Source organism: Hyposmocoma kahamanoa, unplaced genomic scaffold (genome assembly GCF_003589595.1).
Source record: "Hyposmocoma kahamanoa isolate Upper Pololo Valley unplaced genomic scaffold, ASM358959v1 79, whole genome shotgun sequence".
Classification (NCBI taxonomy): Eukaryota; Metazoa; Arthropoda; class Insecta; order Lepidoptera; family Cosmopterigidae; genus Hyposmocoma; species Hyposmocoma kahamanoa.
The window spans coordinates 3,086,362-3,113,664 of NW_020653993.1; the positions used below are offsets into that span (position 1 = coordinate 3,086,362).

Consider the following 27,303-nt stretch of genomic DNA (forward strand, 5'->3'; position numbering starts at 1 on the left):
CATTTAGAATCGTAGTGTGTGTGCGTGAGCAAAAAAAAAATTAAACGTATTTTCAAGTTTTCTTTATTTCTAAGATTTATTGTATTTACCAGTGGTTGTCCTTAAATAAATAAAATAAAAATAAGTGTTGCGTCACAACACTTGCGTCACATCACACTAGTGATTGCAGTTGGTAAATATTCTATCGACTATCGATTAAATGTTGGTTACGCTTAAGCAATAAATAGAGGAAGTTGTTTCATTTGAATCGTCATCGGCCCAGCTTTGGTAACTGATGGGCACAGGTTTATTTGAATTGTCAATTTTTGTAATAAAAAAATAGGTGCACTATATTTACAACTATGTCTATTAAAAACATAAAGAGGAGACATATTTTAAAGTTTTTCATTTTAATGCAATGCAGATAATCAAATCGATAAGAAAGGTGTGAGTATAAAAATGGCGGCTGATAGGGTAGAGTGGAAGAAAAGTACGTGTTGTTCCGACCCCACCTAGCGTGGGATAAGCACAGGAAGAAGAAGAAGAAGATAGATAATCAAATCTGACTGTCCTTATTAAAATGTATATGAATAAAAATTGGATTCGGTACTACTGCAAAATAAGAATAAAGAAGGCAATAACGCAATTAGTAATCACTAGAACGTCGTAACATTTACAATCCAGACATTTTTGGCAAAATTTCACCTTGTTTTCACAATCTATCGATAAAACTGTCGACAACAGCTACATGACTATTTAAAATTTTATGAAAACTGGCTACCCTGCAAATGTCATTTTAACACGTCTTCAAAAAAACAGACCACTATAATTAAGAATTCACTTACCAGGAATATTATTCCTCAGCCAATGGTTCCTTTGAAGGTCGACGTACTTTATCAGAAGAGGGTAGAAGGAATAGATATCGCGCACCAACAGCTGCCAATCTTCTTGGATTTGAGACTCCACTTGTGATGTATCGTCAGTGGAAGACTGTAATAAAATAAAAAGTCAAAAACTATAACTCAAGTATTATTCGGTATTATTTAGCAATTGAAAGGGTACTTAAGTTACGTTAGACGTCAAAAGACACTAGATGGCATTGATTGATTTTACATTACACCTAAAAAACATCCTATGATTTTGGAATCTATATCGCGTATTATTATTTTTTCAAATAAACAAACGTTTTGAGCTATTTACAGTGCTCCAAATCTGCAAATATTTTTAAAATCACTGGTCATTGTAATTGCAATTATGATAATATCTGTTATCTAGTTGCAATCGCAACTGAGTCTCAATAGTGTGTCAAAGGAACGGCAGTGATGGCATTCATTCTGAATGAATCACTAACGATCGATGTTAACACTACCATGGAAATTACTATGCACATGTTAATGACATCTCTGTCAGTCTTCTGGTAGCTGTAATGGTAGCTGCCTCAGTGAAGAATCTTTATTTAATATATTTATTTTATAGGAAATGAAACTATTTTTTCGGATTTAAATAGCGTATATTTGTTTTTTCAAACAACCGACGTTTCGGGCCCTTTAATGGTCCCATGGTCACGGTTGACTGAGGTGGTACAGTCTTCAACCAGTTATGTCTAATATTAATGCAAACCACCCTATTTTTTCACTATAGTTACAATAGTTATTAATTAAATACCTTATTATTCATTTTACAAAAAAAAAATAGTAATGTTAAATTCTATATAAAATGTTAAATTATATAAAAATTCATTCAATAAAATTAATTTGTAAAACTTAATATAGCGTAAATTGGAATGTTTTTCTTTGTAAAATTAAAAATAAGGTATAATAACAAAACAAAAAAGTAATATAAAAATATTAAATTATTATAAACGATACAATACGATAAAATACTTAGATAAATACATATTTCATAATATAACAACTAAGATATAGGTGGAATAGTAGATAAATAATGCTCTTTAACTTTCACTTTAAAAATAGCTAACGATTTACTTTCGTGAAGAGTAATAGGAAGTGCATTCCAAAGCCTGACCGCATGAAGAGTGAGAATAGAAACCGGAATTGAAGGATGGAAAAGATGGGACCTAAGAAAGCTGAAACGCTCTTTCAGGTGCCCGGGAAACACAGGGTTATATAAAATATTATAAAGAATGAACACAATATGAAAATTCCTGCGGAGACGGATGGGAAGCCATTTGAGCTGATATTTAAACTGTGGCAATTTTGTGACAAGTCTAGGAACTTGTAAAATTAAAATCATCGAACCATTTATATGTACTACTGCTGGGCACGGGTCTCCTCTTAGGCGAGGGTTTAGGCTATAGTTCGCCATCCTGGCCCAATACGGGTTGTGAACCTTCTTCGACGTACAGGTTTTTTCACCATAAAGTTCAAGAATTAAATTTCGCACACGGCCTCGGCTTGAGAGACGGCAGGTCAAACCGTAAGGGCTCATGCAGAGAGCAGGCGCCAGCGCGGCAGCGTATGCGGGCACGCGGGTCTTGGCGTCATCCCTTTCACAGTGCCAAAGCGGCTACGAGCGTGTACATCCACTTGTCGTAATCGCAAACAGATGCTAGACGCTGGACCAAGCACTGTGAAAGGTTCGGGCGGACGGAGCCAATAGGTCTACACGGCCACTGAACGTAACGAGCGTCTACGTACATTTGATTTACATCCACCCGCGCCCGCCGCCACTCTGAATAAGGCCTTAGTCTACCACGGCATAAAAATTAATACTATGAGTTATAATTGATTGTTAGTGTGACAAACAGCACGCAAAAATCATACCTTAATAAATCCTCTCAAACTCTCTTCCTTATGGAACATATTGTCTGTCCTCTTCCTGACCCTCTCAGCCAATGGCAAGAAGGAGTCCCTCAAAAGTTCCTCCGAGCTATTAATAATAATCTGCTGCGTGTATGTTGCGATACGGGTCATCCAAGGAGCGCTTTCATTGCCTATATTTTTCTTAATCAGTTTCAGAACGTTTTTCAGCAGTTGGTTCATATGTTCTGCAGTTACCATTGTTACGTGGTTTCTGGAAGTTGGAATATAAATTTCTGGATCAATTAATGGTTGACGATTTCACCATAACAAAAATGGTGAAGGTGTGCCTCTGGTATGCCTTATCAAAGAAATTGAAATTTTTTAGTTTTTTATTGAATGTTACAATGTTTCACCACCATGATATTCAATTGTTTTTGTGAAATGACCAGTAGTTTGTTATAATTATTAATACACAAAGATCTAACAATTAGAAAAAATCCTTCGATCCGGTTGGATTCGAACCAACGTCTTTCAGCAAACTGTGCCCGACACTAATCCAATTAAGCCATATTGAGTTATTCCCCCAACCCCCTCTAATCGGTTTTTATGTACCTTATTTAGTTGCAATTCTGTTGTTAAGCAAAATCAGCTTAATATTTTTAGCCAAAAAAAAGTTCGGTGCTAATATCCTCAGAAGTTGCCGAAATGTAAATGGGTTAGTTATTACAAGGTAGGTTTTAGGCACTTATGCCTTTTTACAATTTTAACGGGGAGTTTTACCGCGTATCTTTTTTTATCAGTTGCATGAATTATTTATTTAGTAGCAATGTTAGCAAGCAGTAATGATAGCATTACCGTGTTCCGGTTTTGAAGGGTAAGGGTGCTAATTACCGGCACATGGGACTTATCAACTTATGTCTTAGGGTGATGGGCGCTGTGGTAGTGCCCGTGAGGGGCATCTTTCAATCTTTGCGATTTAAAGCTCTGAGTGGCACTGCAACTGTTAAGGACAGGCGTGTAGTTTACCAACAGGCACATGACTAGTTCGTCCCGTCACTTTATATTTAAAAAAAGATGATCGGAGATCTGCTAGAAGTCTAGCGGTAATTCGATCACCAATTTACATTATTACGGATTTCGCGTTAACCACAACCGGAACTCGAAATAGTTGACTATCCGCCGTAATGCTTCCAATTCAATGTTTTATTTGCACAGTCCAACCTGTGAGTACCAGACAAACAAAATTGGCTCCGGCGTCACTATAAAGAACATCGAAACTTATGTCAAGTTAGAAAAGTTCTTGTCTTAAAATGATTTTATCGGGAATCGAACCCGAAACCTCATGAAGGACCTAGAACGTTAACTCACGAGGTCATCAGTTTCCGTGTGTGTAATAATAAATATTTTAGTGTATCTTTGTGTCAATTTTCTGCAGTCATCGGTATCCACTAATGCAATGGTACTTTTATAGTTTGTGGTAACTCACCCAGCTGTAGGAGTAACATTATCCGGCCCCTGTGCCCACCAGAACGGCAAATAAGCGCACAGCAATGGCAACACCACATCGATAATATGTGGAGCCTCGTTGTACGTCTTGTCCGATTCGACGAATTGGTCAACTTCACCCAATATCGTTTCCAACGTTGGCATGCTTTGTTCCATTTTGGCCATTACATCTGTGAAAATACGAGTGTTTTAAAATAGACGAAGAGAAGAAAGAGACTAAAGGTGATCTTGACCTCCGACACCATAAACGCCATTATTTTCTTGCGGTAATTACACAAGTGTGCAACTACAACTCCATCAGCTCATTCTTTTTACCATCAGACATTCAAGCGTACGGCGGGGTATCATCCCTACTTGGTAAATAGGAGTTATTTCAGGCGTACTAAGTGCTTTTCGTCATCTTTTATTATGCGCAAAGCCCAGGTATGGAATTCCCTGCCTGCGACTATGTGAGTGCAAGTAGGGGTTGTATACCTGAGAATTTTTAAGGTACGACAGAATAGGCATCTTTTTGGCGAACTTGTTCAGCTCGAATAGTTCAGTTTTATATATCCCCTATAAAACATTAATCCTAATAAATACATACCCTGAGCTTCTAAAGAGTGGTCAGCGATACGATTCAGCAGCGAAAACTGGTTGTGTTTGTTAAGATGAGGCTCCAAAAACGCCACCGGGAATGTTGAACTGAACGCACCAAGACACGAACCCTGAAACCCAAAAGCAATGGTATTGAGCTGGAAATACGGGGTAGCATTTTCTTGGGGTTTGTCTCATGTCAGAGGTTGGACAACATCTCTATCTCCACCTTTTTTATGATATCAAGTGATAGGACGAACAAGTTGTGCGCCTGATGGTAAGCTACACGTCTGTCCATAACAGTTGCAGTGCCACTCAGAGCTTTAAATCGCAAAGACCTGAGGGGCACTGCCACTGCGGCCGTCACCCTGAGACATAAGTTGACAAATCCCATGTACCTGCAATTCGAAAAATTCATTAGATCAGACTGGATTCGAACCTTCCATCACTTCGTTGTACTTCGCCGTACGTAATGTGTAGGCTGATGATGATCAATCGTTACTTACCAAAGCAGGCTTGTGTCTTTCAATCTCAGTCTTGAGATACTTCCTATCGTGAGTGAGTGTTGCGTCAGTGCCGAGCGCGTACAGTGAACCTAACATCTTGTATGATGCCACCTGGATTTCGTCCACTAAAACAAACATAATGGCAAATAAGTGACAGAAGTGGTAGTAAAAATTCATTTTTAACCGACTTCAAAAAAAGGAGGAGGTTCTTAATTCGACTGTATTTTTCTTTGTTTCGCGATAATTTCGGCGAAACGCTTTTGAAGATTTTTTTTGTCGGAAAGAAGGTACCTCATTAGGGGATGAATCCGGTTTCGCGTACTTTCCGGTAACCGATTTCAATAAAACTTGGCAAATAGATGAAATTCCACGATCTTTTGAGTACAGTTTTTTTTAGTACTCTGAACTGAGATTATTATTAATTATTATCATGAGGTATTACTGCCTTAATATTCATTTATTTTTAGTGAAATTACTTTACAAGTTTGTTATAATTATTAAAACAACTATCGAACACAAAGAAAAAATATTTCGATCTGACAGGACTCGAACTACCGGCGCTATACCAACTGAGCTACTGGGATTGAGCTAGCATAGCTTATGGAATTTTCTAAGTGTTTTTTTATAGATCAACTGCCTATGCGTTGCCGGCCTTTGAGAGCCCTTTGACTCGCTTTTTGAAAAATCCCATGTCAAAGCGCAAATCAAATGTGTGTCCTACGTATTAGCCAAAGATAGACCAGAAATATTATTACAATACAGTTTTTTTTTACACTGACGCTACAGTACTCTGAAACTCTGTCCAATGAAAAATAATTTCACCCTATATTATAAGTCTCTACACGTAAGTAGTTCCGTAGGCTATAAAATTGTGAAATAAATATAGTTCAACAATAAAAAAATTGCAATAAAAATAACTCTATTACCTATGTTACCTACTATGTTATCTTTCTATTTTTTCCTTTAATGGCTGTTTTACAATGAAACTTCAGTGTTTACTGGTATTTTTCTTATATTTTTATTTTACCGAATGTATGTTAAGGAATGTTAATTACAGAGACCAAGGCCTGGGCAGAAGACAGGTCAATCACACTTCTTATATAAGGCGCGGGAAGAACTACGCTAATGTGCTTAATAAACAGGTGAGAAACAAATAATATTTTCTTTAATACACACAAAGTAGTATTTATCTACAAGAGGGTGTAAAAAAAGGGATTTGTTCCTTTCGATTACAACACTTCACCCACTACAGTCCTTATATATGTACATATACCTATCTCTTTCGCTTCTCAACTTACGTCTATCTTTTCATTCACGCTAATTTATTTTTGTTACTATTGACGGCATCTTTTTTTTTATCACGCGAGTTTACCAGTTTAGGCAGAGACTGTACATATCCACCAGCATATACTATACCTTTCTAGCTTCCTGCATTCAAATAAGTGATTTCATTCACGGCCCTTTGCGATCATCTGAATATTTTCCGGTTTATAAATCATAGTAGAAAAATCGTCAGCAGAAATTGTGAGTCGCCATGGTTTATTATAATGGTAAGGAAGCACTGGTTAGAGTGGTGAACTACAAGGCTACAATAATCAAAACGTGATGTTTTCAACTCAATTGCCCTAAAAATAAATATTAGGCAATATCACATACGTTGCTCTGATTCCAAAGTAAGTAGTCAAAGCATTTGTAAAATGGAAATGGGAAACAACGACGGTACAATAAACAACAAAACCCGAGACAATATAGAAAAATTAGTTTCTACACTGACATAGATCGAACATGGGATCTCAGTGATGGCGACGCCATGAAAACATTTGTGCAAGCTACTTGACCACTGAGGCCGTCAAAGTTTTCATACCCCAGATGATTTTCAAATGACTTATGTACCAAGTGGCGTGCTGCACCTGCTGAAGTGTCTTAACATTCGTCCAGTGAGACTACGGAATGGCAAACTAGTGAAGAATTTATTAGCTTTTCATAGAATTAGATGTAGTGTGATCAGTTTTAACGTTACTAACAGTATTAAACCTTAATGGATTCATAAGTTTATTTTTTCCTAAAGGGTAAATATATGTATATATGTAATAGGCCTAGCATAAATTGATAATTATATCCAATCAAGACTATTATTACATTTAGTAAAATGGAAAACACAAACAAAATAAAAAAATCTTCTTGTAGACCAAAATACAGGACACAATAATTACAATAATGGGTTTACGTGCATAACAAATCAAAATTAAATTATGGAATAAAAAAATAAAAAAAGAACAATAGCAAAAATATTAAATTACTGCAGACTATATAAATATATAGATAAATATATATTTCATAATATCTATAAAATGGATGGAACAGAGGATAAATCGAGGAGAAATCCTTGACTCGCATTTTAAAGATAGATAAGGATTTACTATGATGTACAGTAATGGGAAGTGCGTTCCAAAGTCTAACCGTATGAAAAGTAAAGGAGTGAGAATAAAAATCGGAATTGAATGACGAAAAAGGTAACTAGAACCTAACGAGAGAGTGACAAGTCTTATCTTGGGACTTGAGAAAGCTGAAAAGTTTCAGATACTTGGGAGGCAAATGCTTATTTATAATGTTGTAAAGAAGACAGACGAAATACAAATTCCGGCAAATGGAAAGCCAATTAAGCTGACGATAGTGTGATTCGATCATATTTACGCAAGCCAAAGATGAACCTTATACATAGATTTTTGCAACCGTTCAAGCTAATTTAGCAGTTCTTCAGTAGCATCTAAATAGTAGGAATCAGCATAGTCTAGGAAGGGTAAAATAAGAGCTAAAGTTAAACAGATTTTAGTAGTGTAATGTAAGATTAGTTCATAAGTGTGTGCGTGTAGCGATTCCGATTTTGATACTATTGTCGCTTGATACCATTTCCATTGGTTTGATTGTCCGTGTGTGAAACTAAATTAAAAATATAATTTTCAGCTAAGAAGAATCTTTGATAATTCTACAGAAGAAAGAAAACAGGCAATTTTTGGGGATGTTATCAAAAACATTACACGCGTTAACGATGTATTAGAAGAGTTAATAAAAAATTATGAAAGACTTCAACAAATATATAAAACTAAGGACGACGAATCAACGAACGAATCTTCTGATATGGAGATTGATGACATGTATAAGCAAAGGATAACCAGAACGAAGGAACCAAATAATGAAATTGGCGCTAAAGAACCCGTTGGTATAACACAGACGTTTTTCGATGAAAGCGAAGACATAGAAGTCGCTCCTAAGGTGGATAACGTAGACAAGAAAGGTAGTAACACGATCTGAATCAATTTATACAGGACTAGGACTATATTACTTACAACATAAACAACAACTTTTGCTGCTGTGGGCGTCCGTACACGGGCGCGCGGCTGGCGTGCATACATACAAGCCACTCTTCTACGTTTATTTGAAGTTATACTATCCTTGTTTTATTATACTATGAGATGAATACGAATACCGAATATTCCGCTGCCGAATGTTCGGCGTAAGATCTGTGCATTTCACACGCGATCTGTTACGACCTGTCTTATTGAGGTGCATGCGGGGATAACGGGGATTGTTGAAAAATAATAAAACGGTAGACAACACACGACAGTTTCTGAACCTGTTTTGAGTAAGTCGTTACAGATAATATGCAAAATGATGAGGATGTGGAGAAAAGTTCTATTGCACATGAGATTGATTTTTATTTGAAAACCGTTCGCCTAGATCACACGGCAGATCTTTACAAGTGCTGGTCAGCAAATACAAAGCCTGTTAAAATTTGCTAAGATTTATCTATCGTCTCCTGACAGGAGTGTTTATAGTGAGAGGCTATTATCAAAAGCAGGAATTGTATAGGGGGAAAAGCGCAATCGTTTGTTACCAACCATTGCTCAAAAAATTGTTTTCACTCATTACAACCTGCCACTGCTTGATTTTAAGTATTAAAGTGTGATTAAAACACATGATAAATTTTGAATATATGTTTTTTTATTATTTGATATTCGGTATCATGATATTCAATTATTTTGTGAAATTACTCAACTAGTATGTTATAATTATTAATACAAAGATAAAACAAATCCTTCAAATCGGCTGGATTCGAACCAACGTCTTCCAGCAAACCGTGCCAGACGGTATGCCAAATACGCCATGGTACGAACTAGCGGACGTTACGAATTTTTCCATGTGCTTGTTGCAGAACTTTGTTTTAGGTTTTTAACGACTTTTTTGCCGCCATCTGTGATAAATCTTTTTTTTCACTCAGTAATTTCACAAAAATAATCATGGTGGTCAAACATAGTGATATTCAATAAAATAATATAATAATAAAACTTAAAAAAATATAATTATTAAAGCGACATCTCTAGTTAGCTGCTGGTAGCTGTAAAGGTACCTGGCGTCAAAGCCGTAAAAGTGACATTTTCCACAGAAAATCTCCAAATTATGTACCAGAGTTGTAAGGAATTCACCATCTTTCTGCAGATAAAACTCTTAATAAGTTCGTAGCTTTTTTGTTATTGAGCTGCCAGTGCAAAAAGATAGTGATTTTCTTATCATAGCTACATAAATTAAAGACTTTTTGTGGAAAGTGTCACTTATATGGTTTTACCTTTAAACAGATGGTATGTAATTTTTCAATTTTCGTCCATTATAGCAAAGCTCATGTTAAACTGGTCGATTTGAAGTGAAACAATTGACAACACCTGTCAATTGTTTTCAATTCGGGCTGGCCAATCGAAGCGCAGATGTCACCGTAATGATTTGGCAGAATAGTTTTCAAACAAATTAAACGACATTTCGTCTCTACTTCTGGAGTATAATGTATACATACGAGTATAATTACTGAGCGTGCGACATGTTCGAAAACTTTTAGTGTTTGTCATACTAGATCACGAAATTTGATCTCTCAACTTATCACCGATTATGTTTTTGCAGATAACATGTTCCAGGACCAACAAAAAAAACGAGCTCCTGTTATTAAATTCTTGAGACAAGTACCGAAAAACAATGTTAAAAATGTTGTCACTCATAATCCTTTGACTGAAGATAATGTTAACATATTATCAGAGACTAACAGCGAATCAGACAATAGTGGCACAAATGACAACAAATTAGAAGAAATGCTGAAGAAACCTAAACAAAAAACATTTACAATAGAGTTTAATTTACCTAGGTTAGAAAAATTTAGTTCAGCTAAAAATTCCAGTCCACTTATAGAAACTATTATAAAAGCCGAGGAATATGCTCCTGATTTTTGGGACAAACTGGCTGTCCATGCACCAATACATTTGAAGACAGAAAAGGTAATAACATATGGAAAAGGTCCGCTCGTAAATAACAATAATGCGGTTGGTGTATCCTTTACAAAACTAGAAAATGATCAAACTAAAGCTGGAAAAGTACCAACAAAATTTAAAAGCATCCTTGTTAATATGGACAGTGAAATTGAAAACGGGCCAGTGAAGGTATTCACATTTTTTAATTTTTCTCATTTTTTACTGCGGTGTTTTTAAACACGGTGAGCTCCTTGTTAAAGAATTCGTCGAGTGAAGTACTGCCTTATCTATTTCTACCGCCAAGAAGTAATGTGATCATTACTGCGTGCCTGTTTGGAAGGCTAAGAGTGCTGGTGAAATTACAGGCACATGCGACTTGTCAACTTATGACTCAGGGTGTCGGGAGCACCCCGGGCGGCGTCGTGGTGAATGTTCACTGATCCCACGGCGCCGACTCAACCGGCGAGAGGGAAACCCGGGGGGGTTTTAGTGGGGTAGGCCCTCCAGTGTGGAGGGAGAGTCCCCACATAACCCCTGAGTCTCCTTGGGCTCAGGGGTATCCATAAAAAAAAAAGGGTGTCGGGAGCAGTTCTGAGTGGCACTGCAACTGTTATGAACAGGCATGTTCATAACTTTCATACAACATACAACATAATTCGCTTACCACCAGGCGCACGATTTGTTCATTCGGTCACTTAGTATTATAAAAAAAATTGTAAAAATTAATATGTTCATTCAGTATTCTCGTGTTATATTTAAATAACCTTTGTTAAATGCAGTAAGTACCTACCAGTGGCGAAGCGTCCATATAATTCGGTTCCCACGGCCTTGCCTAAAATTTTCCATGTAACTTTATCTAATACATAATTTACTACATATAGTACTCAATTGAAGTGTAGAATAACTTAGTCAGTTGAATGAAGGGTATCGACTGTGAACTGGCAATCGGTACTATTTCAATTTTGACAATTTAATGGAATGAAGAAAAAAATTGTTTCTGTCATTTATATAGCATCTGGTTTATTAAATAAAAATACGTAATTTTTAGATATTTTTATTGCACATGTATGTACACTACATATTTTTATTTAATAAATATATAAATGATTTTTTCTTCATCTTGTAATGTAATAAAAATTGAGATAGTACCGGTTGCCAGTTTACAGTCGATATATAGCATCTTGTGTGCTAGTAAATGTTTTGCTTATGTGTCGCAAGGCGCCTTTTTAAAGGCAAAAGAAGTTTTTGTTAATTTAGTTGTTTTTTGTTTTGGGCTAGCTTTACCAGCGATTATTTTCACGCCTCGCCTCTGGTACCTACCTAACTTACGTATTAAATATTTTTATACCAGCATCGCGGATTGGTGTCTTGATTATGGACTACGAAATATGTAGGAATTAAATGCTGAACAATTTTGAATTTGAGGCACTCTTGATCACATTAACCACAAATAATAAACACGTCTACTATTTTACGTCATTTTTAACCGACTTCAAAAAGTAGGAGGTTCTCAAATCGATTGATTTTTTTGTGTGTGTATGTGATTTTGATGATTCTTTTTTGTTGGAAAGAAGGTACCTTAGTATTGGTCCCATTTAATTTGAAGAAAATATTCCGCCTCTAAGGGCGGCAAACCAGTGGAAAAATCCAGTTTTTCACACTTTCCGGTCACCGATTTCAATAAAACTTGGCAAATTGATGTAATACCGCGTGCGGTTGCCCGCGCTGTGCAACGCGAGTGCACCGTGAGATTATACGAATGTGTGAGTCCATACACGGCGCGCCACGGGCCGCACAGCTACACTGTTTGTACTTTAGAATAACTACAAACTGAGAGGCTACAATAGACTTTTAAAGACAATAATTTTATTTCAAAACGAAGACAACGAATCATGTGTTTCGAGCGCAATCGAAAGAGGCGAAATTACCAAAGGACTTAAGAGAATGGTCAGCGGAAAATGATAAGACAATTGAAAAGGAGCAGTTTAAGACGAGCATACTTCGCAAGGCTTATGGTGACGCGTGCTTGAAAGTCGTTGTCGAGAAATGCTATAAGGTAAGATAGATCTTTTAGTCAAAACATTTTTTTTATGTAATGATAAACAGAAAGTTCAAATAATTATTTCTCAAACATGCTCGGAAATGTTTGCATTACTTCCAAAAAACGAACACGGAAAGTTTGAATTTATGGATCGTGCTACTTCTTCTCAGTCAAAACCTGCAAAATAAGTATGAAAATTCATTGACGTCCGCGTCCCTAAACTTTTAAATCTACCTACTAATAAGGAAGTATGTAAACAGGTGAAAGAAAAAATCATACAATGTTCATAATTGTGAGAAGTTTCGGGCCCTTCACAGGTCCCATGGTCACGGTTGACTGGATGGGACCTGTAAAGGGCCCGAAACGTCGGTTTGTTTGAAAAAACAAATATACGCGATTTAAATCCGGAAAAATAGTTTCATTTCCTATGTGTAACAATCGCGAAAACCTAAGAACTCGATATGTATACAGAGAATTAAGGAGTAACTCTGGTACAGTTGAAACCGCTCAATGATACCAGTCTTAACACAACAATACTTTTCCAGGCATGCAAGAAAGTTATAAAAACATGTTGTATGAAGTATGATTGCAAACAAGACTTCATAAACGCGTTCAAGGACCATTCTACCGAGGGATGCACGACGGAATTTAACGACGAGACTGTCATTCATAAGAAAAGCAGCGTTAAACCTGGTGACAAAGACGACGATAGTATGTTTTTGTTTGTGTATGGTCAGGTGGGGTAAGAGGAACACCGGGGGAAGAGGAACTTGAAGCCTTAAGTCATAATCTAAAGAGTTTAGCACTATAGTCTCTCAGTTGATAAAACAGACAAATTAGTTTAAACGATTTTAAATAGATGTCGCTATGATGCTCCAAATACAAAAGGCGGAAAAAACAAATTTGACAGTTGTGAAATCTTGAGATCACGAGGGGTATATTACCTTCATAAGAAACGATTTAGGGAAGTCTAGGAAACGAACATTACTAAGTGGGTTCTGGTCTGGGTATTCTAGGTATTGCCCTCAGAGTTATTTCTGGTATTCATAGTACAGGAAAGTCCCTAATTTGAGACCAGAAATTTGGTGTGATCCTTTGGCATTTTTTCCCCCTAAATACTACTTTTTGGCATAGCTCCCAAGACAAAAAAATCTAACAAAGAGACGGTCGAGGTTCAATAAAGTTTTAAGTATCTCATTCACGATATCGGGAAATATGCCTTACATTTTGAACAATTATTGTGACACCTTGTAATAGTAATAGAGCCTCCGTACACTACCTATGTACAGTGGCATGCGGACGCTTCGGGGTTCGGCCTCGGCACTTACGACTTTTTTTCTTCAGACTGTTCCTCTCTTCATCTTTTGGGGGAAGAGAAACGTCATCACAATTTGTATGTTTTCGACAAAAATATCGTAAGTATAGAAATTAGCGTATGATTGTTGAAACATATAAAGCCAATATGACTACACAAAGGCAAGTCTTGTACTTCAAAATTCTTATAAGACTTTATCTGTTCTTCCTAGAGCTTAAAACATTTAACTCAAATTAAAGTGTGTTCCTCTTATCCCACCCGATGTTATCTAATGACAAATTCCAATTCGAATGGCACAGCTCTGAATTAGCTGGGGCTAATTTTATCGCCCGTGCTAAAGTTGTTAATAATAATTTATGTTTAAATTAAATTAAATTCTAGTAGCAGTAGAGCTCCTTGTGAAAATGTTAGTTCAGGAAAGTACTGCCACCTGAACCAGAAATAGGTATATTTCTACCGCCAAGCCGTAATGTGACAGACACATGGGACTTGTCAACTCATGTCTCACGGGAGCAGTGGCACTGCCGTTCAGAGCTTCAATCAAGCTCTAAGTGGTACTACAATTGTTATGGCGTGTCGCGTACCACCAGGTGCAAAACCTGTTTATCGTTGTCACAAATTATATAAGTAAGGTGATTTACAGATGACTTCATAGATATCACGAGGAGTGGGTACCTGGCCGCGGCGTGTCTGCCTTCAAAGAATCGACACAAGCACACGCCAACAGCGGTAAGTGAGTCATTATCATTCAAACACATTTGAAATAAGATCTACAAGACCCTCTAAACGGCTTTTTTATCTTACTTAATTTCAGTTATTTTACTTATTCTGTCTGCCTCTGTAGCCGAACGTTTACCATGCTGTACTGCCACGCAGAGGTCCCGGGTTCGATTCCCGGACCGGGAGAAATATTTGTATAGCCTACATTTATTTCTCTCGTGAGTTTGGGTGTAATTTGAGGATAGACAACAGTGTGTGTCTACGGCATCCGCGATACAGTGTTTCCCTAGTGCGAGTCTGAGTGTGTATACGCGCGATAATAAGCGACTGGCCAGAAGATTAGTTTAAAAAAAAAAATATTCAAACTGACAGAGTGACTGCTTAGTTCTAATAATAGACAATAATCAATCTTAAAACTAGTTTACAGACTTTATATATTATTTTATTCATTTGTCAGCATGCGAGCAACTGGCACAGTTAGGCGTGCTGACAAAACGGAAGGAGCCACGTTCATTAACCTTAACTCGCGCGCGTGCGGCGTGCGTGCGTGTGTGTTTGTGTGTGTGTTATTCTATATTCGTTTGTTCTTTATCAAAAAAACATCGTTTTTTTCAAATTTTACTTTCATAAATTATAAGTCACTTTTCGGCCCAACGTTCCTAACATCGGACGTAGTCTAAATTCTTTTAGTTAAGATCTCTTTTGTATAAAACACTTTTCGGCCCAACGCAAACCGTCCTCAAACGAAGTAAGGATACTTCGTGTGAGATCGATTAAAAAAATTGTTACAATTATATTCAGTCAGAAGAATTAGGATTGGAAGCAGCAGAGCTCCTTGTGAAAGAGCTCGTCTAGGGAAGTACTGCCACCTTACCTATTTCTGCTGCCAGTAATGTGAGCATTATTGCGTTCCCGTTTTGAAGGGCAAGGGTGCTGTACAGTGCCCTTTAGATCTTCGTGATTGAAAGCTCTGACTGGCACTGCAATTGTTATGGACAGGCGTGTCGCTCACTACCAGACGCACGACTCGGTATAATAAAATAAAAAATGTTTCAATTGCTTGATACATCACATTTTTTTACAGCAACAAACTACAAGAAATGTAACAATATCACCGCAAAAAAATCAATTGCACGTTCTACGAGAGAAATTCGAGATGGCATGTCAAAAAGCCTCGGCGGAAAAATGTAAACGTGCCTGCTACTACGCGACAAGTCAAGTTTGTTCTACTTACGACTGTAACGTTAGTCAGAAGAGGAATTTCGATAGAGAATGTAGAGCGCATTGTACGGAGGCATATCGTTATGTTCATGATGATAAAATAGATGATTTGGATAAAGATGTAGATACTGGTGGTCGTATGGATGACAGTTCTTCAGTATCCGAAAACATATAGAACGATTCACGACCAGGGGCCTACCACAAACTCTTAAAGCAATATTACTTTAACTTTACGTTGACTTTTCGTAACATAAAGCGCTCAAAGGAAGTTTATTATAATGTTAAAACTATGATATTTTATTGTCAGCTTTGTGAATATTCATTCACTCAGTTCGTACTATGACGCGATTTTAGCATTAAAGTAATATTGTTCTTATGTCAAATTTAGCAATCTTAAAATAGTTACTCGGACGCAGTGGAAACAATATTATTTTCCAATTTAATGTCTAAATATTAATTTGCAATGATTCCAAGTTAAGTTGAACTTATTTATTTACATAAATCTCTTAAGTATTTTGTTTATTTTTTTATTTAATAGTACTTCGGAAATAATTTCTCGTTAAATAAAAATACGGCAGTAATGATATGGCAGAATAATTTTCAAACAAATTAAATGACATTTCGTCTCTATTTCTGGTTATATACTCGATGATGGTTGTATGTCAATAATTACGGAACCTCAGAGGCATGCATATGTCAAAAGTTGAGTACATGGTTGGACGGAGTATAAAACGTAAAAACCGTTGATTACAAATACAATTGATTTAACATTATCTAGTCTTTCTTTTAAACACCAAAAACAATGAAAAATATACACCACGCCGATTTCAGGCCCGGTCGAAAAATCACCAGACGACGTCGCCGATGATGCACATGTCTAATAGTTCAGCCTAATTGGATAAAATAATATTTTGTACCCTTACTTACATAGTAAATCAGCTCCATACTCGCAGTTAGCCAAATGGTCGAAGAGCGCTGTGAGAACTGGTAGTACCACTCCGTTGATATATGCCAGAGACGTGGACGTCTTTAGATGGGTGCCTCGTAGATGCGAGTATTTGCCCTGTGAAAAAAAAAATATTGCTATTACATTATAGAGGGTTTTTTTTTCATCCTCTAAGGTTATTTGTAAAAAAGCTAACAATCTCGCAGGACTATATTATACTTTTGTACAAAAATAAAAATATTTAAAAAAATACTTGGTGACAATTTGAGCGTTAACAAAAGGAAGCGTCAGCATAATATTGTATGTTAATAATTACGGAACTGCGGAGGCATACATACGTCAAAAGTGGAATAAACAGGTTTAAGAACTTTCTTCCCATTACAACCAAAACTCTCCTTGTTCAAGCTCTTGTGTTGCCTGTGATTGATTTTGCTGACGTGTGTTGCAGTAACATCCATGGTACCTATATACTAAATCTATGGTAACATCTCTCAAGTCTCTTTGAACAGTCTGTCTTCTTAACAACTGCATGAGGTTTATTTTTGGTCTGCGGAAGTATGTCCAAAAACAAACCTCTACTTCTCAACATCTCTATTTTTCGTCGTCAACTAAATTGGCTTCCCATCCGTGAACGCAGGTCCTTAAGAATTTAAGTACTCTTTTCTCCATCTTGTTCGACCCGGCTGCACCTGATTATCTTAAATGTTTATTTAAATTTCAAACCGCTCGGCCGGGAAGCTCTCTATTCCTTCTTAGTGCCCTGATTTTTTGTCTAACTCTAATTCTAAATTTACCCTTTGGAACGCGCTCCCGCTCCATTTAAGACAAGCTCGACCAAATTATCTTTCAAGCGCATGTTGCGCAAGCATTTGACAATTGTCAAAATCAAGACTCTGTATAATGTTGCTTTGGGTATATATATTATATTATATATATATATATATATATATATATATATATATATATATATAATAAATAATGTAATAAACTTACACGTTTATTATGTATGTGTAATAAGTATGTTTATATTATGTTATTTATATATACCATACAAATTATCGATTAGCTTCTAATATATTGTTCTTCTTGTTTAAGTGTAGCACCAACCTGTTGGTTTTTTTTTCTGTTTGGCCCAATGGTTGAATGGCAGAGAATGCCTTATGGAATTAAGTCTGCCATTTGTTCTTGAGTGTGTTGTACAATAAAGTTTAAATAAATAAATAAATGGTTGGACAGAGTATAATATATTAAATATCCGTACATAAGTGCAATGTGCATGATACAAACCTCCTGCAAATTCAGTATAGTATGCCCAACATCATCGGCAACGTTGTTGAAGAATGTGAGCATGGATGTGCGGATGAACTCGGGGCAGTTCTTGACAAGCGATTTCGCGTCGATGCCTTTCACTAAGACTTGGAGGCATCGGACTGTTATGCGTACATCTGGACCGAACGCTGCTAGACTGCGAACAAATTTTTGGTGTTTGAAATCTGCCAGACAATGAAATGAATGGCGTGTTTATACTGGATCGACTGATTCGCCTCGCCGAAGAGGCAGCAGTCGAATAAGTGTAAAGAGCGCATCTACTGCTCCGGGGTTCGATTGAAGAGGGCAGTCGACGCACTGTTTACATTGAGTCGATTAACACCTCTTCGGCAAGCGAATTCGGTTGACGAACGTGGGGCAGTCAACGATCTGTTTACACAGAGTCGACTGTCACCTCTTGGGTGAGCAAATTCAGTTGGCGAACGCAGGGAAATTGACGGTCTATTTACACCAAGTCGACTGTCGTCTTCCCAAAAATACCAAATCATTATAAATGTGTAAGAAACAAACAACAAATAATTCTAAATGTTCAACAAACCGATCGAGTATTCCCTGTACCCCTGTTCGCGCAAAAACTTGTATTACTTTCTTGACTTGCATATTAATAAATAAATAATAATAATACATTTTAGATAACTTCACATACAAAAAGTTCGTTTTCTACATTGACCTCGCCGAGGATCAAACCGATGATGATCGATGACGCTCAGAGATGGCGACATCACCACAATAAAATACGTAGACCATTAAAAGGTTTCTTACCGAGATCTTAATAAACTGGCGAGTTTGCAAAACAGTGCAGCGACCATTTCCTTTTCCTTCAAGCTGGCGGCTCCTATGTTGTTGGTCGCAGTGGCAACGGCGATGAAGTAGTTGCGATGGGTTGAGAAGTATTTCTCCATTAGAGGTAGGACCACCTGTTAATATTTTATATCTGTAGTGACGAAAGTTGACATAAGTGTTGCTAGTACGATGACACTGCTATTATGAAAGTTGGCTATGACAATGAGCTTCGAAACTATTGATTCAGAAAATAGGGTTGCCTCTTTACAGGCTTATTTACTTTAATGAAAATTACACGAGGAATAACGAAGGTTTAGGCCATGGTTTCTTAACCTTTTTTTAGTCATGGACCTTTCTAAAAATTTCAAAGAACCTACGGACCCTTTCTGAAAAGCTCGCGCGTCTCGTTCGCTCGTCTCTCAGGGCGAAAATCCAAAAAGGTCACGGGTACAGTGCCTATTTAACCACAACATATTGTATGGCAATTTTTATACAATACATTTTTCTGTTACGTAGGCCCGCCTTGGACCCCCAGCTTTCATTACACGGACCCCTTAGGGATCCGCGTTGTGGACTTCACACGTTTTCCGAGAGTTGTGAACCTTCTTTGACGTGCGGTTTCATCATGATGTTTTCCTTCTCCGAAAAGCTCATGGTAACTAAACTTCGCACATAAGCTCCGAGAAACTCAGAGGTGCAAAACCGGATTCGAACCTACGACCTCTGCTTGCGACACGGTAAGTCAAATCACGGCTCTTCAAGGGGGAGTTTTTCAAAACTTTCAACTCTCCCCCGTACTTGAAATAAATTTATTAATAAGAAATTCAATCTCAAATAAATCCTATTAACTTGTATGTAGGTAAAGCTATAATCAAGCAAGCTTCGATGAAAGCCTCGTTTTTTTAAGCCAAGGTATGTAGTATGATGTTTTCAAGGGATGCATGAGATATGGGCTCCGGTTGACAATGGGGTAGCAAATATGCGACGAAAATGAATTCTACCTTCTTCACATACTTTATTTCCATCTTGTATTGCTTGAAATTGTTAAAAACAAATAACAGTCAGAACTATAGATCAACATTCTAAATAAGTAAACAAAAAAAAAGATTTTCAAAGACATACTCTTTAGTAATTATTCTGAAGATTTGTTTTCACCAAATTTTACTTCCACGTCCCCAAGTCTGCTAATTCTCTTGAAATCAGTAGCTATTGTAATTCCATTAAGACTCCACTCAGATTATACAGGGTTTTTTTTAAAATATTAACAATTTGTCAGGTTAATAATATAGTATTAACAATATAAACAACAACTGGGAAATGAAACTATTTTTCCGGATTTAAATCGCGTATATTTGTTTTTTTAAACAAATCAACGTTTCGGCCCCTTTACAGGTCCCATGATCACGGTTGACTGCAACGTCCAGTCCGTACTGGTGTACATATCGAGTTCTTAGATTTTCGCGATTGTTACACATGGGAAACGAAACTTTTTTTTCCGGATTCAAATCGCGTATAACGACTCCTCCTACGTAAAGTGTCAAATGTCGAAATTGCCAAGTTTACAAGGGAGCGTTAAGTTTTGGAGTATAACACGTGACTTTAGCATAGAAATGCTAAATTAAATTGTAAAATGATAAAATAAATTGTGGTTGTTCATCTAACCGATATCTAGGATTTTATCTGTTTATCTGTGTGAGTTTTGCCAAATAAAACTGACAAATAAAGTCACGTGTTAGTTCAGTGAATTCAAAACTTTAAAACGCTCCCCTGCAAACTTGGCAATTTCGACATACGATACTTTACGTAAAGGGGTATTTGTTTTTTCAAAGGGCCCGAAACATTGGTTTGTTTAATATCAAAGTGGTTAAACATGCGGACATTCAATAAAAATTTAAATGAGAACTTACCTTAGAAAAGAATTTAATGTCCCTCGTACTAGTTTTAAAGCTGGACCGCCTGCTGAAGGTCGTGGAAGGCTTCAGCAACTTCATATTAATGGTAGCCCTGTCTATGTACTGGATCAATTTTTCCAGAAGTGAATATGCGAAGCGTAGTTCTATGGCTGCACCAATGGCCGCCTGCTCTGTGTCGCTTTGCGTTGCTTTGCTTGGTTTGTGAAGTTTGTAGCCCTGAAAAATTATAATAGTAATAATCCATCTGGTGCAGGAGATCACCGACATGTGGGATTGGACCTCCACTGAAATAATCCCAAGTGTTTTACAACGGGTTAATTCCAGTCAGCCTCGCTAGTACCTTGAGGCGGTTGGGTTTCTGCGGCGTGTCGCCGGGGAATACCGCCTCTCCCATTTAAAAATCCAAAATTAATCTCTTAGGCCATGGAGAGGCGAGTGTGTAAAATTAATAATAGTAATAATAACGCATACTACTCGAAGCCCCGCACTAGGCAAACCCGGCATCGCGGGTGCCATGTATACACACATAAAATAATTTTCCCACCCAGGAATCGCACCTGAGGCCTCTGTGTGGCAGACCAGTATGGTAACCGTTCTGCCACTGAGGCAGTTAAATTATTTTACATAGGGCGCACTATAAGTTTCCGGAACTGGCCACTTACATAAACAATATTTAAAAAGTAATTACAATATTTGAAAATGGAACTTTTTGGCTGTAGAATACAGTTTCTTTCATCTGCCTGTCACTTGTTTTTACATTGTGGCGTCATTTTAGAAATTGGTTGTCTACATCACCATGGATTTAACTCGTGAAAATTTTCGTAGTATGATTTTCTATGACTTTAAGTGTAATATAACAGCTCAGCGGAGCTTCGCTCGGCTTCAAATTGCTTGGCGATGAAGCACCATGCAAGACGACTATTTATAGCTGGTTTGCAAAATTCAAACGCGGTCGTGCGAATCTCAGTGACGAATTTCGTGATGGTCGCCCGTCCACTGCTGTGAACAACAAAAATATCGATGCTGTGCGCCGTATGATCAAAACAGACAGGCATGTGACATACCATGAGATTCGGGCATCTTTAGGCATAGGCATGAGTCAAATACAATAAATACTACACAAACATTTGGGTGCCATGCTTACCAGATTCAACGAAGGGGCGTCTAATTTGGTGTGGAACATAGTAACAGGTGACGAAACATGGATTTATAGTTACAATCCCAAAACAAAGCAGCAATCGAGCATATGGGTCTTTCGAGATGAGCCGAAACCAACCAAGTGGCGGGCGTGCAAAGTGCCTCTAAGCACATCCGCTTATTACTTCTTTTTTTAATAAAACTGGACACGTGGCTACTGTTGCTTTGGAGAATCGTTGTACCGTGAATAGTGATTGGTACACGACCATTTGTTTGCCGGAAGTTATTGACAAACTCCGTACAAATACCCGTAAATGCCGTATCATCTTGCACCGCGATAATGCCAGTTCTCATAAGGCCAGACAGACAAATGAATTTTTGAAGGTGAACAACGTTGATCTTACGAGCCATCCCGCTTACAGTCCCGACCTGGCACCTTGTGACTTTTATTTACTTCCAAAAATTAAGAACCAGTTACGCGGTCAACGACTTTCATCACCTGAAGAGGCTGTCGAAGAGTAAAAAAATATGTTCCAGAGATTGTCACCGAGGAGTGGCTTAAATGTTATCAAAATTGGTTCATTCGTATGAAAAAGTGCATTAACTCTAACGGAGAATATTTTGAGAAACAATAAATTCATTTCTGACCATTTATAAGTATTTTTTTCTTATTCATTCCGGAAACTTATAGTGCGCCCCACGTAGACATCACATACGTTGCTCTGATCCCAAAGTAAGTAACTAAAGCACTTGTGTTATGGAAATCAGAAACAACAACGGCACCACACCCAGGGAGTATACTCCCGTTCTCCCGTTCGTAAGTATAAAGCTTCATTCGCATCATGCGTTTTTTAATTTAAAAAACAGAAAACAGGAGAGCACCTCAGACCCGAGACAATATAGAAAAGTTAGTTTTTCTATAAATGCTGGGGAGCGAATCCGGGACGTCAGAGATCGACACACAAAAACCTTTGTACAAACCAGTCGACAACAGAGGTCGTCAAATTATTGAAAAAAAAAAGGTAAACTACAGGCGCCCATTACACTTATCAACTTTAAGTCGGTGACGGGCGGTTTGTATAAATTAACTTTAATAGTTTTATGTTGGGCCTCAAAACTAATAAGAGCATTAAAAATAAAAGATACGTATTTTTAACCGACTTAAAAAAAGGAGGAGGTTCTCAATTCGACTATATGTTCTTTTTTTTGTTTTTTTTTTTGTATGTATGTTACGCGATAACTCCGGTATTTGTGAAACGATTTTCATGATTCTTTTTTTGTTGTAAAGGGGGTACACTTCCATAGTGGTCCCATTTCATTTTGAAGAAAATCATCCACCTCGAAGCTGTTCACGCATGAAGATTTATTTTTATAAATAGCGCCTAACTCTAATTTAGGAGCAATTACTTTTATGGTTTTTGCTATTTCTCCAATTCAAGGCGTTTTTCTCTCAATATATGTACTTTGAGTAGTGTCGTAGTGAGAACCTATTTTTATTATCTCCAGTGTCAAGTCCTGTATAGTGGCGAACTAGGGGATATTTCAATAAAACTTAGCAAATAGACGTAAGTCCACGTACTTTTGAGGTCGGTTTTTTTAGTACTCTGTACTGAGATTATTAAAACTAAGTAAACGTTGATTATATTTGCGTACTAATATATATTATTATTAATTATAATATAATTTGATCTGAAACCATTTTTGGAAACGCAAGCAAATTAGCTTCTGGCACTCGCCGTTTGTGCTGCTTTTTCATATACTAACCTAACCTACTGAATGAAGAGCGCAACCAAGATTTATTAGGAGATCAATATCAAAAGATGTCCTGAGTGGTACTACAACCTGTTTCTACATTCGTTACTTGATAATCATAAACAAAAATCAATGAAACAAAAAGAATGAATCAAACTAACCTGGTATTGCAAATATTTGAGAAACTCTTGCGAACGTTCTCGGTCCTTCTTCTTTTCCTTGTCGGTGAGAAGATCGTAGGGTACCAGTTGTGGGTGAATGCCACCTGTGGGACAGCGATTAAGTGATTTCATTATCATATTATAGCAATAAAAAAGTACAGACGAAGAACGCACTTATATCTATTTGCATTTGGTCAGAAGACTTAGCTCCAGCTCGTATTCAGCTCTGCTTGTAATACGTGTCAAAACAAAGCGTGAACATTTCAACCGCATCTAACTGAACCAGATACACCTCTAGTTTATTTTTATTGATACAAAAATAGAACAACTCAAAGAAAAATTCCTTCGATCTTAGATTTTTGTTCTTTCTTTGAATTTTTTTTAACATTGTTACGCCTAGCGTTTATTAGATTAGATCTCGATACTTTAGCTTCTTGTTCTTACCTCCGTTAATGACAAGTTCTTCTTTCTTCTTCTTCGCCCAAATATCGTGCGCATTCTCAGCCAATCGTTCTGCCATATTCTGCATCTCTCTTGACAGCGTTAAGTTCGTCATGTCCACTGGATGCGGGTTGTAGTTGAACGGGGTTGCCGAGTCCGCCTATGGAGAATTTTATTATTATGAATTGTATATTTGTTTTATTTTCATTGTTATTATGTTGGCTATAGCAGTTACAAGACGTGGCATGATGCAAGTGGTGTCAGTCGAGGGGGCAGGTGTACCATGTTGGTGTTCTCTATACTATTTTTATACATACAGGGTGTCACACGGCTATGCCACACGGAAGGAAAGTATCTTAAATACCGAAGGTAGAAAATTTTACTGAAAGAAGACTTGATTGATGATTTTAAAAACGATTCAAACTGTATATAAAGATTTTTAAATAATCGCCTGTTTGAACCGGGAATCGAACCCGCCAAATGTGAGAAAAACAAACACTTAATTAAGTAATTTTACAATACTGATCATAAGCCTCAATCATAAGGATTGTTTTCTTCTAAATATTTTTTTTGAGCTTTTAAAATATAATTTTTAAAAGTTCTTGAACAAAATTTCAAATAAAATTCATGGTTTTCCTTTTATTTAAGATGGTATGTCATTTAGAAGAAAATAATTCTTATGATTGAGGTCTCCGATGTTGTTTTTTTCACATTTGGCGGGTTCGATTTCCGGTTCAAACAGGTGATTATTTAAAAATTTTTGAATGCAGCTCAAATTATTATTAAAATCAAAATGAAGTCTTCATTCCGTAAAATTTCTATCAGCGATATTTAAGGTACTATCCCTCCGTGTGGCATAGCCGTGTGATGTCTCCTGTATATTTTATTTCACATTGTTGCTATTGCATGCTGTGATGTTCCGTGTAGAGGCACTTAGTTCATAACCTTAAAGGTTTCATTATAAACAATTGAACGAAAAGAAAACATTACACATTATAATGTGTAATGTTTTCTTTGTGGAATGGAATGTGAAAAGATTTGTGTTGCAAAAACATTCGGATATTGGTCGACAAATCGCACCCTTGATATAATAAGGTCACATCTACAGAATGGCAACTTTTCAGGTGAGAGGTTTAAATATTCTACGAACTAAATTAGTTGGTAGCTTAATTTCGATTATTCCGACGTAATCTATCGTGTCACAAAAATAGGTGCATTTTTTCAAAAACCACTTATTTTTTAGTAGATATACAGCGTGTTGATTTGCGTTCTCGTCATATTTAAGAAATTAATAATATAAATAATACTAAATCATCCAAAAAATATTAAAAAAATATTCTGTTGCATCCCAATGTATGAGCGAGGGCACTGCAGCTACCTATGGGAAAGAAATAACAACACTGGCTTCTGTTTTCTCGGTCTTCAGTCTGGTGACATGCCACGTGCAAAAGTTAATGATCTTTGGATCAAGTTTACCGCAATTAAATAAAAATTGGAATTTTCATTTTGAGATTTATTTTTCTAGTGATTTGGGTTCAGTTTTGGATATAGAATAACCTCTGTAAATATGGCATGAATGCAAATCAACAGATTGTATAATACACAGCAGTAAAATGATTGATAAAATGATTTGACATCGATCCGACGTTGATAAGCGCCCGATGGCGGCTGACGGGACGGGGTCGTTATTGGGCAATTTTAAGTTCTGGGATAAGTGTGAGTTTAATTCAGTTGAATTAAAAATTACGTGTAAAGTTAGATATTTCGGTATTTCCGGATTTCATATGATCGGGTAAAGTGCATCCTATCTTGCAACAAATTAGCACATTCTTTAGAAAATATCCTTAAGTAAATCGTATATTTTTGAAGATAAGAAGATTACTTAAATACTTCAACAATCGATGTAGCAAACAGTTTTCCTCGGCTTTTCAAAACGCTCACCTGTAAAGTTGTAAATGTGGGCTTACGATTCTTTACGTAGGAGGGATCGATTTGTTTCTTGTATTCGTACTATTTTATTGAATTTCATATAATAAAAGCACCTTCGACGTATCTGTAGTTTTATTATACCAAGAGTACGAAAACTAACTACAGGTAAATTGTAAGCGTCATTGGACGGTAACTCACCACGGGTTCAAGGATGCGCTGTCAGGAGCGGAGGGAATATGAAAACAACATATATGTTAACACAGGTGCACTGGAACATGCTGAGATCGTGGACAATCGGAAGTAGATACAAATTCCGATTCTTTCACAAAGTTCCCTTACAACACAAATGAGTTTTTTCAAGTATAGTCAATGCCCTAAGATACCTGACCTCCGAGGACCTTTTGGTTCCTGGAGCCTTTTTACACATTTATCACAAAAGTGTAAAGGAATTTCAGCTATTTTGGTTGAAATTTGTATTTATGTAATGCAATTAAATATAAAATTGACTTAAAACGTTATTCACTAACGATGAAACCAGGAAATCATATTAAAATGAATTTGACGGCTCAAGGTCACACCAAGGTTAATGTGTAACGCCCAATATATAATTGAGGCGTAAAAATACTGCCTAAAATATCACGTGAAATAAAGTGGCCACACTACGATCTAATGTCAATAAATTATACGTTGAAAGTATCATTCCAAGATGGAGCTTGAAGCTGCTGCGTTATGTTATTTCATGAGTGTGAAATTGTCAATTAAGGAAAACCAATGGTTAAAAAAAGATGGTGTATGATAAAAAAATGCACAGGAAACCCATGTCCTATCCTGTTACGCCCTTGCTACGCACTAATTAATGTCAGTGTGGCTACTACATGGATTAAATAACGCGATGAATCTCTTTAATTAACCGACTTTAAAAAGGAGACGTTCTCAATTCGACTGTTTTGTGTGTGTGTGTGTGTGTGTGTGTGTGTGTGTGTGTGTGTGTGTGT

The 27,303-nt window shown here is 36.9% G+C and overlaps 1 protein-coding gene across 1 annotated transcript in view; it reads right to left on the reverse strand.

The window, feature by feature from the left end:
• The window catches only part of LOC113233519 (ryanodine receptor), a 275,950-nt gene that overhangs the window by 45,910 nt on the left and 202,737 nt on the right, over positions 1-27,303 (reverse strand). The window contains exons 66-76 of the mRNA XM_026468642.1: positions 24,383-24,539; positions 23,939-24,042; positions 20,883-21,104; positions 18,955-19,109; positions 18,151-18,328; positions 16,845-16,980; positions 5,330-5,454; positions 4,834-4,954; positions 4,228-4,417; positions 2,763-3,012; positions 825-969 (exon numbers count right to left, since the gene is read on the reverse strand). Of these exons, the coding sequence (XP_026324427.1) occupies positions 825-969; positions 2,763-3,012; positions 4,228-4,417; positions 4,834-4,954; positions 5,330-5,454; positions 16,845-16,980; positions 18,151-18,328; positions 18,955-19,109; positions 20,883-21,104; positions 23,939-24,042; positions 24,383-24,539 (1,783 nt within the window). The remainder of the gene's footprint in view (positions 1-824; positions 970-2,762; positions 3,013-4,227; positions 4,418-4,833; positions 4,955-5,329; positions 5,455-16,844; positions 16,981-18,150; positions 18,329-18,954; positions 19,110-20,882; positions 21,105-23,938; positions 24,043-24,382; positions 24,540-27,303) is intronic.